Source organism: Camelus bactrianus, chromosome 18, assembly GCF_048773025.1.
Source record: "Camelus bactrianus isolate YW-2024 breed Bactrian camel chromosome 18, ASM4877302v1, whole genome shotgun sequence".
Taxonomy (NCBI): Eukaryota; Metazoa; Chordata; class Mammalia; order Artiodactyla; family Camelidae; genus Camelus; species Camelus bactrianus.
Window position 1 is genome coordinate 19470152 of NC_133556.1, and position 15231 is coordinate 19485382.

At 34.8% G+C, this 15231-nt stretch overlaps 1 protein-coding gene across 1 annotated transcript in view; it reads right to left on the minus strand.

The window, feature by feature from the left end:
• Positions 1–6575: 6575 nt before the first annotated feature.
• Positions 6576–15231, minus strand: part of LOC105073768 (phospholipid-transporting ATPase ABCA3) — a 30508-nt gene continuing 21852 nt past the window's right edge. Inside the window, exons 2-5 of the mRNA XM_074346871.1 lie at positions 13768–13893; positions 13348–13542; positions 7955–8142; positions 6576–7328 (exon numbers count right to left, since the gene is read on the minus strand). Coding sequence (XP_074202972.1) covers positions 7112–7328; positions 7955–8142; positions 13348–13542; positions 13768–13893 — 726 coding nt within the window. The 3' untranslated portion in view covers positions 6576–7111. The remainder of the gene's footprint in view (positions 7329–7954; positions 8143–13347; positions 13543–13767; positions 13894–15231) is intronic.

The following is a 15231-nucleotide window of genomic DNA, read 5'->3' on the forward strand; positions in this document are numbered from 1 at the left end:
GCAGTCCTCGCTTCCAGCCTCCAAGCCAGATGTGCCTCTTCCACTTCCTGCCACTGCTGCCAAGTTAATGGTGGAGGACAAAAGGCACAGAAGAGGGAGATGAGAAAATGGACAAATAGATAATTGAAAAACTGAGAGAAGGCAGCACTCTCTCCTCATTCTCTTGATGGACAAGGACTCACAATGGGATTTAGGGAGCAGAAACCAAGCAATTAAACTCTAGGGGTGTTTGAAAAGTAACCTAAAGACTCTGCTCCTCCTGCATTGCCAGAATTCTGCTCCACATGCCTGAGTATCTAATACTTCTCCCATCACTGGTGCTTTCTTAACATGTAATGATAGAAGGGAATGAATTTACAGTCACCTTTCCCCAGGTATTGTCCTTGCTGGGGATGTAGTAGTTAAGGATCCTTTGATTCTCCTGCTTTAATACACTACCTAAGAAAGGAAAGATAGGATGGCTGAATCATCTGACAGATTTCTTTTAAAATTGCCAAAATATTGCTATATTTACTTAATTATATGCCATAGAAAGGTGAGTGGATGTGGCTAATACAAAAGGGGACATGATTGAATATCCACTCTCTTTGGTATGCATGATATGGTTAATTCTTTTCAGCAGATTTATTCTTGATGAAATAGTCTTATTATGAGGAATTCAAAGCAGTTATTGAGGGCAGGCTTTTGGGCACAAAAAATTGTCCGCTCACATGCCCAGAAAGAATGTCACTCCTGCTGTTACTACAAGAAGGCTGGACAAATTCCAAATTACTGGCTTTTCTTAATCCCATCAGTTTTCCGATGGGGCAAACTCAGGGCAAATAACTAACCCCTTATGGGGTAGAGATAGGCATCTACAGACAGAATCATGATGAGAGCATTTGTTTATATAAGGCAGGCACTGTTGGATGACATATAAACTGGTGAGAATATATAGCTTACAATTTTTAACAAATTGCTAAAGGTTGAGTATAACAAGGCAGTGTGTAGCCCATTCTTTTATTTTTAACCTCTCTGATTTAGTTTTTTTAGTAGTGTTTCTTATATACATCAGAGAGCTAGATTTTGCTTGTTAGCTAATATGAAAATTTTTTTTCATTTAATGAAGGAATTAACCTATTTACATTTACTGAAAGTAACAGATTCAATTATACTCCTCTTATATTAAAAAATTATATATACATATACATGCATAGTTATAAACACAAATATAAACATATAAAATATGCCTGTATGTGTATCTTCATTATGTAGTTGGTTCTATTCTTTAATCTTTTTATTTCTGATACAGGAAAATATGTATTTTTGTTCTAATGGTTAACTACACACCAATCTTTATGCTAATCTCCATAAATAGTCCCTTCTTTTTTAAAGATACTGTCTTTTGTATCCCTAGTAAGAATGACATTGGATATGCTAGCAACCTCTTAGTGCCCTTCCCAGCATCTAATTCACAGTAGCACCTTTTTATTCCCACTTAACACCTAAATGGCATTCAGTAAGCATACTACTTTCCATGTATCCTCTGCCTTCTTCCCCGCTGTTTTTGATAACTGTATTTTATACACATTTCTAAAACATATTTCAGTTACACAATAATCTAGCACCTAGATCCTCTTCATTTAGGCCTCAGTCTAGAGGTAAAACACATTCAGTGCACACCTTTAGCTCTTATGCAGAAGCTTCATCAATTATTTCTCAGTAGATGTGAAAGTTTTGTTTCTTTATATATATATACACACATCTTCATAATTTTTTTCATTATAGGCTATTACAAGATATTTATATATATATGCCATACATTAGGACCTTGTTGTTTATCTGTTTTATATGTAGTAGTTAGTATCTGCAAATCTCAAACTCCCCATTTCTCTCTCCCCTCTCACCCCCTTGGCAACCATATGTTTGTTTTCTATATTTGTGAGTCTGTTTCTGTTTTGTAAATAAGTTCATTTGTGTCATTTTTTTAGATTCCACATATAAGTGGTGATATATGGTATTTCTTCTTTCTCCTTCTGGCTTATTTCACTTAGTATGATAATCTCTAGGTTTATCCATGTTGCTGCAAATGGCATTCTTTCATTCTTTTTTATGGGTTAGTAGTATTCCATTTTATATATATAAATAGGAATGTGGCTTCAAAGTACATTCTCAATTGTAAGATGGTTGCTGCCCAGTCCTTTCTCACATTATTCTTGAGAAAATAGATATTCAAATGTAGCACAGGTAAAGTAGAACTGACATGGAATCTCTTTCTCTCTCTATATAAATGTGTCACATCTTCTTTGATCAGTCATCTGTTGATGGACATTTAATTTGCTTCCATGTCTTGGCTATTGTAAGTAGTGTTGCTATTAACATTGGGGTGCATGTATCTTTTCAAATTAGCATTTCCTCTGGATATATGCTCAGGAGTGGGATTGCTGGATCATAGGGTAAGTCTATTTTTAGTTTTTTGAGGATCTCTGTGTTGTTTTTTTATAGTGGCTGCACCAAATTTCATCTCCACCAACAGTGTAAGAGGGTTCCCTAGTCACCTAATTTTTTAGCCCTTTGGATCATGGTTTAGGATTTTCTTACATAGCATCTATTCTCTTTTTAATTTTTTAAAAGCTCATATTGAAATATTAGGTAATAATTTTCATCTGCTTTGTGGTCATGTATCTCTGCTGTACTTTCAATATTTGTTAGGTTTTTCCTCTTAATCTTTTTTACTTAAGATATTTTTCTTTGGGTTTCAGTCATTCATCTTTAAATGGGATTAATTTTCATATAGTTTTAGAAAAAGTTTCCTATGTAAGAGGTGGATAGGACAGAATATCTCTCTTAGCTTTTAGGGTTCTCTGCTGTAGTGTTCCTTACTCAGAGCCTTCTGGGATATATTAAATAACGTGACCTCTCAGCATAGTCCTTCCTCTGGTAATATCCGATATCTGCCTCCTGTGGCTTTCTCCCCATTCCATGGTAAATTAGGGATGTTTTCCTCCAGAGAAGATCTGTGCTTGCTCTTGCTTGGAATCAGAGGACGCTACTGACCACCCATTTTGAGGTCTCCCTTTACATTGCAGTCTCAGCATGAGCTCCCCAACCCTGGAACGAGTCCAGAGTCCCATCACTGATCTCCGTGCTGACAATGTCATTTGCTTCCAGATTTGCATTTTCTTACTGCTCACTGTTTCAGCCACTATTTTCTTTCATTCCCCCCCCCCCTTTTTTTTTTCATGTTTTCTCTCTCTCTTTTTGTTTTGGTTATTAAAGAGTTTCATCACTTTTGTTTCTGAGCTGATTACTGCATTAAAAATAGATTTATTTTAATTTTTTTTTACCAATTCCTAGTTTTATTTTACCAGGAGTGCTTTTCAGAGTATACAATCTTCCATATTGCAAAATTAGAATCATCTTATTTGTGAATTTAAGAAAAAGAATACTTGGTCACTTAAATTTCCTTGAGATTATGTGCAATCATTTACTATAAATACTCTGAATACTGTGGTAAATCCTCTTTAATATATACATTCTAGATGCTTTTTGATTTTAATGTTTATTTATTCTTTTTTTTTTTTAAATCAATATTAAGGTATAGATTCCATGGCAGTTCCACTTTACCTCTGTTATATTTGAATAGCTATTTTCTCTAGAATAATGTGAGAAAGGACTGGGCAGCAACCATCTTATAATTGAGAATGTACTTTGAAGCCACATTCCTATTAAAGCTCTTGTGTCCACATTCTTGAGAATAGATCTCTGGCTGAGGTTTAGTGTCCCTCCTTCAAGCAGAACAAGTTGCTAGGACAGCAATGAGGTTGTCTGGTCACAGCTTCTCTTTGTGGTAATTTAGGCACCATGTGAAATAGAACTTGGATACAATAAATACTCAAAAACACTTGCTGAATGAATGCATAAGTAAATACTGAAGTTCTCAGTGGACATATCCATATGTATGTGTTATTGGCATGGCAAAAGCACTATGACCAAAACTGAGATATTTATTTTTCCATACATCTGTTTTCCAAATCTGCTTTATCATACATTTCTTATTTGTTTTCTGATCTCTATTCCTACTAAGTAATCAATCATACCGTTTTCCATTGCCTGGAAGATAAACTTCCAACTCCTCAGCCTCACTCACAATGGGAACTTCTGTGATATTTTGCTCAGCCTGCAAAGCGAAAATGAAGGTGAAAAGCCTCCCCTCTGGGAACTACCTGTTTGTTCTCTGAATTTCTGATTCTGTTTGTATTTAGTTATGTTTGTTCATTTTCATGTTTTTATTTTCACTTATTTTGAGGTATCTTATGATTTCTTTGATTTCTTCATTGACCTGTTGGTTCTTTAGCAGCACGTTGTTTAGTCTTCATGTATTTGTGCTTTTCTCATTTTTCTTCCTATAACTGATTTCTAGTTTCATACCATTGTAGTCAGAAAAAAATGCTTGATGTAATTTCTATCCTCTTTAATTTGTTGAGACTTTTATTTGTGTGTGTGGACTAGCATGTGATCTATCCTACAGAACATTTGAGTTCTATGTGAACTTGAAAAGAATGTGTATTCTGCTGTTTTTGGTGGAATGTCTTCTAGATATCTATTCAGTTCAACTGATCCAATGTGTCATTTAAGGCCACTGTTTCCTTATTGATTTTCTATCTGGATGATCTGTCCACTGATGTAAGTGGAATGTTAACATCCCCTACTATTATTGTATTATTGTCAATTTCATCCTTTATGTCTATTAATATTTGCTTTATATATGTAAGTGCTCCTATTTTAGCTGCAAACATGTTAATGAGTGTTACATACCCATCTTATGTTGCTTCTTTATCATTATATCATTGATTCCTTTCTTTGTTTTTTGTCATAGACTTTGTTTTAAAGTCTGTATTGTCTGATATGAGCCTTGCTACCCCAGCTTTCTTCTCATTTTTATTTGCATGAAATATTTTTTCCATTCCCTAACTTTCAGTCTATGTGTGTCTTTAGCTCTGAAATGAGTCTCTTGTAAACTGTATATCAGATGGGTCTTTAAAAAAATCCAATTAGCTACCTTTTTCTCTTTGATTGGAGCATTGAGTCCATTGACATTTTAAGTAATTTCAATAAGTATGTACTTATCACCATTTTGTAACTTGTTGTCTGGTTGTTTTTCTATTTCTTTTCTGTTCTTTTCTTCTTTCATCATTTTCCATTTTGGTTTGATGACTTCTTTTGTGGTTTGCTTGTGTTCCTTTCTAATTTTTGTGTATCTATTGTAGGTTTTTGATTTATGGTTACCATGGGTTTCGTATATGTTGACTTACTTATTTTAAACTGGCAGTCACTTAAGTTCAAATACACTCTAAAATATCTACATCTTTATACACCCCTTGCCCTTATTTTGTGTTTGTTTGGTGTATTTCATGTTTATCTCTTGTTTATTGTGGTTATAGTTTATTTTACTTTTTTTTGTTGTTTTTTGATCTTTGTATTAGCTTATTTAAGTGGCTGATCCACAGATTTTACTATGTATTTGTCTTTACTAGTAGGATTTTTCCTTTCCTGTAGATTCTTATTCTTATTGTAGTCTTTTCTTTTGCACTTAGAGAAGATCTTTTAACATTTCAATATATGGTTCAAACCACTAACTCCCCAGGGGGGCTCTGAGCCTGTTTAATCTCCCACCTCTCTGTGTCCCCTCATGGGGACCTGACCTAACTGCTTTTCTTCCCTTCCTACCCAGTTCTGTGGAACAGTTTTACAGCTTTGGTTGTAAAAGAATCTTTCTGCCAGTCTCCAGTTTGTCTTCTGTGAGAATTGCTCTATGTATAGATGTGTTTTTGATGTGTCTATGGGGCGAGGTGAGCTCTGCATCCTCCTGCTCCACCATCTCAATCCTCTCCTGTTGTCTTTTTGATGTGTGAGATGATATCTCATTGTGGTTTTGATTTGAATTTCCCTCATGATTAGAAAGATGAAAAGAACATCTTTTCATGTGCCTGTTGGCCATCTGCATGTCTTCTTGGGAAAAATGTCTATCCAGGTCCTCTGCCCATTTTTTAATCAGATTTTGTTTTTTTGATATTTAGTTATATGAATTCTTTGTATATTTTGTATATTAACCCTCTGCCAGATATACTGTTTGCAAATATCTTCTCCCCTTCAGCAGGCAGCTTCTTCATTTTGTTAAATAGTTTCCTTCATTGTGAATCAGAACTGCTCTTGAAAGGAGAGAAAAGCTTAGTGATTCTTATTTGTATTTCAATATCATATTATGGCTAAGACATCAAAAGACCACAGTAGGAAAAATAATTGTGAATTGTGCTCAAAATATGACTTTAGGGATATAACTTATATGGACAGCATAAATTCAAGATCGTCTTATTAAAGTAATATGAGAGCTAAGTGAAAACTTTTTTTTGGTAAAACTTCTTAGCATAACAAGGCACAAGAAGTTGTAGAAATAAGAATCCCAAAGCAATTCAGTATGAAAAATTAATAAATATCAATAACCCACAGGAACACATCATTGAAGACATAAAACATATGGGTGGTGAGAAAAAAAAAATACATGATATAACATGTCTCTAACAAAGTTAGCCCAACATAGTTTACCTGGGAATGTCATTGTGATGAAAAATTTTAAATCATCTAGTTTATCCTCAGGTGTATCAATCTTGACCTTGACCTTCAGGATGTAAATATTGCCAAACTTACTCTTGAGGTGCTGAGGGTTACCCAAGCACATGAACTTTCCCTGTACCATAATGGCCAGCCTGGTACAGAAAGCATCACATTCCTCCATTCTAGCAAAACAAGATAACAGAACAATGTAAAGCTAAAAAGCTTTTTGGAGGACATTCTGTAGTTCAAACACAGCCAGGATTTTATGACTCTGTTTTCAATGTGAAGTGGAATTTGCCAATCATACAGTTCATAGTTGTGAAGTGAAAAATTTTCAAACGATAAAAAAGAGGGTACCAAATCCTCAATATCTCCTGAACTTCTTGTTCTCTCCCTACTCTTGGTTATTTAATTCAGTGAGGATTCTTGATTGTCCTATTCATTCAGATTAACTTACATACTCAAGTATGTTCACTGTCTAATATTCTTAGCCCCAAATAATTCTCTCTTACAGCCACTATAATGCTTTGCAACCATCAACCATACCTCCCAATGAGTCACACCTGTGGGAGGTTATAATGATGGCTTTGCCACTTTCACGTGTCTGTGTCACAGCATCCCAGAGCAAGCGTCGGCCTACTGGGTCCATGCCAGTTGATGGTTCATCCAGCAAAATGACTGAGGGTTTTCCCATTAGGGCAATTACAGTACTCAGCCTACGTTTGCTTCCTCCACTTCATGGTCATAGAAGAAGAGAGAATACAGGAGAAAGGAAGAATATACAGATCAGTTACTTATAGGAAAGAGTTAGAATTAACATCTCAGATGCTGAGAATCTCAGCAAACACTTAACATGGACAACATCAGTGCTGATTAGATGTGTCTTCAGTAAGGTAGCAGGCCCAAGTGTAGGTGTATATATCAATTAATTTTCCTTTGAAATGTAGAGGAGTGACTTTTATGTAACTTATTATGTAGCATTATCAGTGGTATTTATTAGTTGTTCTTAGGGTGTCATGATTTCCCAGGTACATAAATCCCAGCATAATTTGAAGGACCTACATTCCCCATTTCTTGAGAGATGAAGAACCAGGAGGAATAAAGGACCCCTTTTGAGATTCAGAGGCTACAATTCAAGTAGAGCTAGGATTTCGGGTTTTATCTCTACAGAGGAAAAACATTTTGATCTGTCTTATTACAGATGTCTGAAACCTAGCGACTCATGAGATAGTTTCATAGTTTGATAATTATGTGACAGAGGACTTAGGTGGAGCCGTGGACATTTATTTCTAACATCAGAAACATAGGGAGGCACCTCAACATTGGCAGCAGCAACAAAACGAACAGCATAATGACTCACCTGTAGGTTCTGATAAGCTTGTCAGCATGGGGCTCCAGTTGCAGTGAATTCAACCACTTATTCACATACTGCTGAATCTGGGGCTCAGAGACTCCCCACAATCTGGCATACATGATCATTATTTCCCGACCAGTCATGTATTTCAGCAAGGCATCAGACTGAGGACAATAGCCAACTCTTGACTTCACCTGATTGCAAGAATTACCTTAATAAGGACCCAAGTCATCTAGCCCACTGAGCATCCCTATATGATATAGAAGACCTGAAGCCGTCCGGGCCATGCCTCTAAAAGTCCTACCGAGAATTTTGTTTTCTAAAGTTTACAAAATTGCGGCCACTGGATCTATTATAATAAATTATAATAATAGGTTCCCCAACTCAATTTTAATAATCTTGAAGATAAAGAAGTTACAAAAAAATTGTAGTATCTACTGAATTTGGAGGAATATTAGAATATGAGATGTTCCCCTTACTAATGAGGAACTTCAAGGGGCGTGGTCACCATGGAAGTTTTTACATTGCAAAAGTTGCTCAGTCATGTGTAATAACTCGCGGATCAGGAGCAAAGCCTTTCCCCATTTTCACAGACAGAAGAATTCAGTGAGTGTTGCTTTACCAATTAACCAACCCTTTTGTGGCTTTACATTCAGATGCACATAGACCAGGTATTCAGAGAGAAAGAGATGAATTTTAGTTTATTAAAATTAAAATTAATTAATTAAGTTAAACCATAATTAATTAAAATTATTTTAAATAATTAATTAAAAGTTATACTGTTTCTCTGGCTTTTTATTAATTAATTTAAAGTAATCCCAGACTATTTATGCCCCTAGATTCTTGGCAGAAAGCAACTCAAACCTCTTCTTTTATCTAGGTATAAAATTATTATCCTATATAAGTTTTGAAAATAAGTGAGCTACATACAAAGATAATTCAGTGAACAAGGAAAAAAGACACCATGAATACCACCAGCAGAAACAATACTCACCAGAAACATGTTAGTAATGACTTCAAATATTGGGTTTAGTAGATCAGATGAGAAAATGTGTTCATTTTGTTTAAATAAATTTTAAAACCTTAAATGTGTCTTCATGAAAGAGAAAAGTATCGAATAACCTAGATATTTTGGAATTGAACCATATTTAACATCTAAAAACTTTAAAAAGTCATATTATAAGCTCTGTGAATAGGTTTGACAGCAGTTTAGTCACAATGGAAGAAATTAACCTAACATGGAGATAGGTCTTAAGAAGGTATCTAGAATTCAGTGCAAAAATAAAGTGTGTAACTGAGAGCAGTATTGAGAGATAAGGATGATAGACTAGAAACCTAGTATGTGGATAACTGGAGTTGCAGAAAGAGAGAAAGAAAAAAACAGGAGAAATATTTGAAGAAAAAATAAGTGAAAATTATCCAGAACCAATTAAAGTACCAATTGATAAGTTCAATAATGTCAACAAATTTCAAGCAGGGTAAAATCTTAAGATCCACACCCACATCTAAGTAGAGATGACCCTTGAACAACATTCAGGTTGGGGTGCTCACCCTCCACACAGACAAAAATCCACTCATAACTTTATAGTCAGCCCTCTCTATCCACAGTTGTGTATCCATGGATTCAACCAACCATGGATCATGTAGTACTATAGTACATATTTACTGAAAAAAATTTGTGTATAAGTAGATTTACACAATTCAAATCCATGTTGATCAAGGGTCAAATGTACATTATATTTAAGTTTATGCAATGCAAAGAGAAATTTTTTAAAACAACAATAGAGAAAAAAATTATCCATAAAGGAACATCAGACTGACAGCTGATGTCTCAAATGTAGTAGTGGAAGTAAAAGGATAGTGAAACAATATACTAATTTGTTAAAGGAAAATTGTTTCAAATCTCAAATTCTATATGCAGTGAAAATATTTTTTGCCAGTGAGGGTAAACTAAGGCATTTATAGGAAGTATGTAATATGAATTAAAAAGTTTGATCCTGAAATTGAGATGGAGAAAATGTCTGCAATTGCCATTTCTATTCAATGCTGAATAGAGGCTCTGGCCATTGCAATAAGGCAAAGAAAAAAAGCATAGGATTGGAAAGGAAAACAAACCCTCATTATCTGCAGCAGTCATGATTGCATAACTGAAAATTCCAACATATTCATAGGTAAATATTAGAATTTAACAATTTTGTTGAATATATATTCAATATTTAAAAATAAATTGTACTTCTATAAACCATCAACAAGCAATAAAATTCAACTATTTAAATTAATATTAAAACAAAATATACAGAAATAAATTGCATACAATATTGTTGTTTCTTTTTCTTAATCTAGACAACAAGTTGACTCTTCTTATTAGTGTAATTTCCCTTCACAACTATGAAACTATCACTCTGAGATACTTAATGAGACCCCAATATGTGGAGAGATATATTATTTTCACAATAAATATGTCAATCTTCTGGAATCCTACTTAAAATCCCAGCATTTTTATGCAAAGGTAAGCTAATTCCTTAATTCAACTATAATTTTTAAAGTATAAGAATAACCAAAGTAATATTGAAGAACAAAATTTTTACTACTGGATATTATGACTTTCTACTAAAACTATCATAATTAATAAAGTATGTTAGTAGTGCAATGATAAACAAACCAACCTATGGAAAAGAACATAGTCCAGAAACTAACTCATATTTACATAACACTTCATAGCTGACAAAATTGATATTGCAGAGAGAAAAGAATAATCATCAGCAAAAGAAGCTGGGTGAATTGGCTACCTATATATATAAAAATAAATGAATTTTGATCCTTATTCAGCAGTATATAGATGAATTATAAATTTAAATGTGAATGATAATGCAATAAAACTTACATGATCAAAGGAAACTTAATATTTAATATAGACATAGGGTATGTGAGGAATTATTGAACAGGTCAAAAACAATGAACATAGAGGGAAAAAATGGGCTTCAATGAAATTTTAAAAAACTTTTGATTAAAAGAAAAATAAACAAATATTATCTTCAAATAATTACCAAGAGAAAAAATGGACAAAAGACTTGAACAGCCAATTTCATATATTATCAAAGAAAAGAAAATGAAAACTACTATATATCCAGCATAATGTCTAAAACCAAATAGTCTAAAAGATAGTCAGTACTTTATACTGACAAAGATGTAGAATGATGGAAACTGTCATACACTGCTGGTGGGAAAGAAAATTGGTATAATCACACTGGAAAACCACTTGTCAGTATCAAGTAAAGTTTAATATTCATATACTTTATGATCTAGTAATTTTGTTTATAAGTACATATCTAACAGAAGTGTGCACATTTGTGCACCCAAAGACATGTTAAGTAGCAATCATGGCAATATTAATAAAGCTCAGAAATGCCCCTCAAAGATAAACATAATGTTTTATATTCATAACATTAAATATTATACAGCAATGTAAATGAACAAACTACTACTGTAAGTGGCAGTGTGGATGAGGCTGAAAAGCATAATATTGAACTAAAGAAACCAGAAAGACCAGTCAGAATGGCCATCAATCAAAAGTCCACAAATGACAAATGCTGGAGAGGCTGTGGAGAAAAAGGAACCCTCCTACACCGCTGGTGGGAATGCAGTTTGGTGCAGCCACTGTGGAAAACAGTATGGAGAGTCCTCAAAAGACTAGGAATAGACTTACCATATGACCCAGGAATCCTGCTCCTGGGCCTATATCCAGAAGGAACCCTACTTCAAAATGACACCTGCACCCCAATGTTCCTAGCAGCACTATTTACAATAGCCAAGACATGGAAACAACCTAAATGTCCATCAACACATGACTGGATAAAGAAGATGTGGTATATTTATACAATGTAATACTATTCAGCCATAAAACCCAACAACATAACGCCATTTGCAGCAACATGGATGTTCCTGGAGAATGTCATTCTAAGTGAAGTAAGCCAGAAAGAGAGAGAAAAATACCGTATGAGATGGCTCATGTGTGGAATCTAAAGCAAAGCAAAACAAAACAAAACAAAACAGAAATACAAAACAGAAACAGGCTCATAGACATAAAATACAAACTTGTGGTTGCCAAGGGGGCAGAGGGTGGGAAGGGACAGACTGGGATTTCAAAATGTAGAATAGATAAACAAGGTTGTACTGTGTAGCACAGGGAAATATATACAGGATCTTGTGGTGGCTCACAGTGAAAGAGAAAGTGACAATGATTGTATGTATGTTCATGTATAACTGAAAAATTGTGCTCTACACTGGAATTTGACACATTATAAAATGACTATAATTCAATAAAAAAAATTTAAAAAAAAGAAACCAGAAAGAAAGTTACAGTACAATTATACTCATATAATATTCAAAAATAAGTGAAACGAATGTGTGGTAGAAAAAGTCAGCATGCTAAAAGTTCACATTAGAACTGTTTAATAATTCAAAAATGAATATTAAAATTAGTGATAGACATTAAGGAATTAAAAGAGAAAAACTATATAATATTTTCACATGATAACAATGCACACAAGAAAATCAATGCTAAAATGCTAAAAGTTCATAGCAAAGTAGACAGAGAAATGAATTTTCTTAAACTGATAAAGGGTAGATTATTGTTTAATTCTATAGCATACAGGCTCCTACAAACCCCTCTTCCTTATTTCATTATGGCAGTGTCTCATGAACTGAGGAGGAAAGAATTGCAGCTATTAGGCTCCCATTATCACCACACAACTGACCCTACTGCAATCATTCTTGTTACCTTCATCAATGAAGTTCTAGTTACTAAATCCAATGGACACTACTTCAGGCTTTTAACTTACTTGAGATTTCCTGGCATTTGGCACTTTTGACTATTTTCTTCTTCTTGAATTTTTCCCCTACTCAGCTTCTTCCCAAAGTTATGCTCTCTCTTCCAAGTGGCATTTGCAGCCACTTGGCTGATGCAGGAAAACAGGGATACAAAATCCAGCTACCTTGCTTTGATTTTGGGACCACTCTGAAAGGCAATCCTATTCCAAACCTCTAAGATGGATCAAGGCCTCGGTTACTAGTGAACTGCAGTCACTTTCTCCTTCTGCCCAGTCTTTTCTTCCTTGGAGCACCTTGTCTGGCATATGTTACATGCACTGTTGAGAGAACCTTCCTTTTAATCTAACAGTTTCAAAGGACCCAAAAGATACTCTTGTCTTAGATTCTGTTCTTGCTACCTCAATACCACTCTTCAAATTTATTTCTCTTTTGAGAATCCACTGACTGAGTCAACATTATCAAGATCAGTATCTATCATGATTCCCATCTAGTATCTCCAGCCATCTACCTGTTATCTGCACTCCCAAGTTGTTATGGTTCTCATATCTTAGAGTGTGATAGTGTCTTACCTTTTGGGTATGTTTAGTGATGCTGAAGCCATCAATGAACACATTCCCAGAGGTAACAGTCTCATCTCCAGTCAGAATTTGGAAGGTTGTAGTTTTTCCAGCCCCACTGAACCCAAGCAATCCAAAACACTCCCCCTTTTGTATTGCAACGGAGATATTTTTCACAGCCAGAATGACTGGATACTTGAAATATATCTAAAAAAAAAAATCCAGAAAACACTGTATAGTAAAGAATATTTGTAGGTCAAATACATTTGTCAGACCTCTATGAGCCACTACTTCAACAGTTTTACAAGAACTCTTCTATTACACTGGGAGACTATAGATAGATCCTGAATAATCACAATAAACCCTGGATGCTAAAGACAAGCTCTGAGGTAGAAATGAAGCCACCATACTTTGTCCCATGAATGATGTTACCTTTGTGAGTTCTTTAATGAGCACTATGGAATTCAGCAACTGCCGAGGCTGCCCTAGGATTCTCTTTCTTTCATTTTGTACATCTTCATCCTCAGATTCTCCAGATAATTCTTTGGATACTTTTTCCTATATTTTCAAGACAAGAATCATAGAGGTGGATGCTCTTTAGGTGTCTGATCTAGACTGGGTGGCTTCATGAAAGCTACACTGGGGGATAATCTCAAAGATGCCAATTGAGAACGTTTTAGTCATTCAGAGAAGTCTCTGAATATCACCTCAACATCTCACGTACAACCTAAGTTTTGAATAATTAATAACTCATCAGAAGACTGAGGATGGGGAGCAGAGGAGAAGAAAAAGTTATTTCAAATCACAGGAAGAGTGTGAATTAACATGCTAAAGTGTGTACTTCATATCTTTTTAATTTTTTATATCTTTAAAAATTTTATTAATAAATCACTTTTTCCAAGATCAAATAGGAATAGGAGTTAATAAAACTAGCAAGGCTTAACTAGACATTTCCTGAGAAACCCACTGGACCATATGGCCTATATTTTCAAAGTAACTATTACAAAATAATATTGCTTCTTAGTAATCTGGACCAAAAAGCTTCAGGAAACTGATCTCAAGATGTTAGAACAGAAATTTGACATAATTTTTAAGACCATTTTGTCCAGTCACTTCAGAACACATTGATTTTTTTAAATTTCCACAGATTAAGAAATTAGGATCACATAGCCTATTGGGTTAGAATTGGACACCTCATGAAAAGCTGAGATCAATTAAATGTGATTTATTACAATTACAGTATGTTCAACATTGAAAGGCTAATAAAGGATTCACTCGTTCTCTTATAAGGGAGATAGAAAAAATCAACAAGGCTTCACATAGAAAAATTTTAAGACAAAATGGCAACATGAGGAGATATGTGGACCTGTGAAACTGGTAAAAATTATTTAAATAATAACTATTTAAAGCCTTTGAAAATGATCCTAAGGGCATAATACATCAAATGAAGAAACATTTATTCAAGAAAATCTACTAAACTTGGTAAGAACAAAACCCTGTGGCATTTGAATCATGACCCACTTCTTTGCTCCTTTCTCTCAGCTCTTCAATCCAGGCAGGTGCAGCCAAGAACAGGGGATTCTCTCTTCCCACACCTTACAATCAAGGGCTAAGGCATCTTCTTGGGAAAGGAAGAATGTTAGCATTTCTCATCCCAATCACCATCTACCTGTTGCAGAGGCTATATTCTGGGTGAGTGTAATTGCATATTTGAAGTTCCCTTCATCCACCCAGCCCCGCACATGGGGTGGAGGCTCTACTTTGTGTTGGTGTGGTATACGGGGCTCTAATTCACTCTTAAGGCAGAAACTTCATGCTGGAAGGGGCAAGCCAAGAAGACCAGAGATTACTATCCCCTACTGAGCACCCAGCTCCTGAAGTAGAGATGTCCCTCAA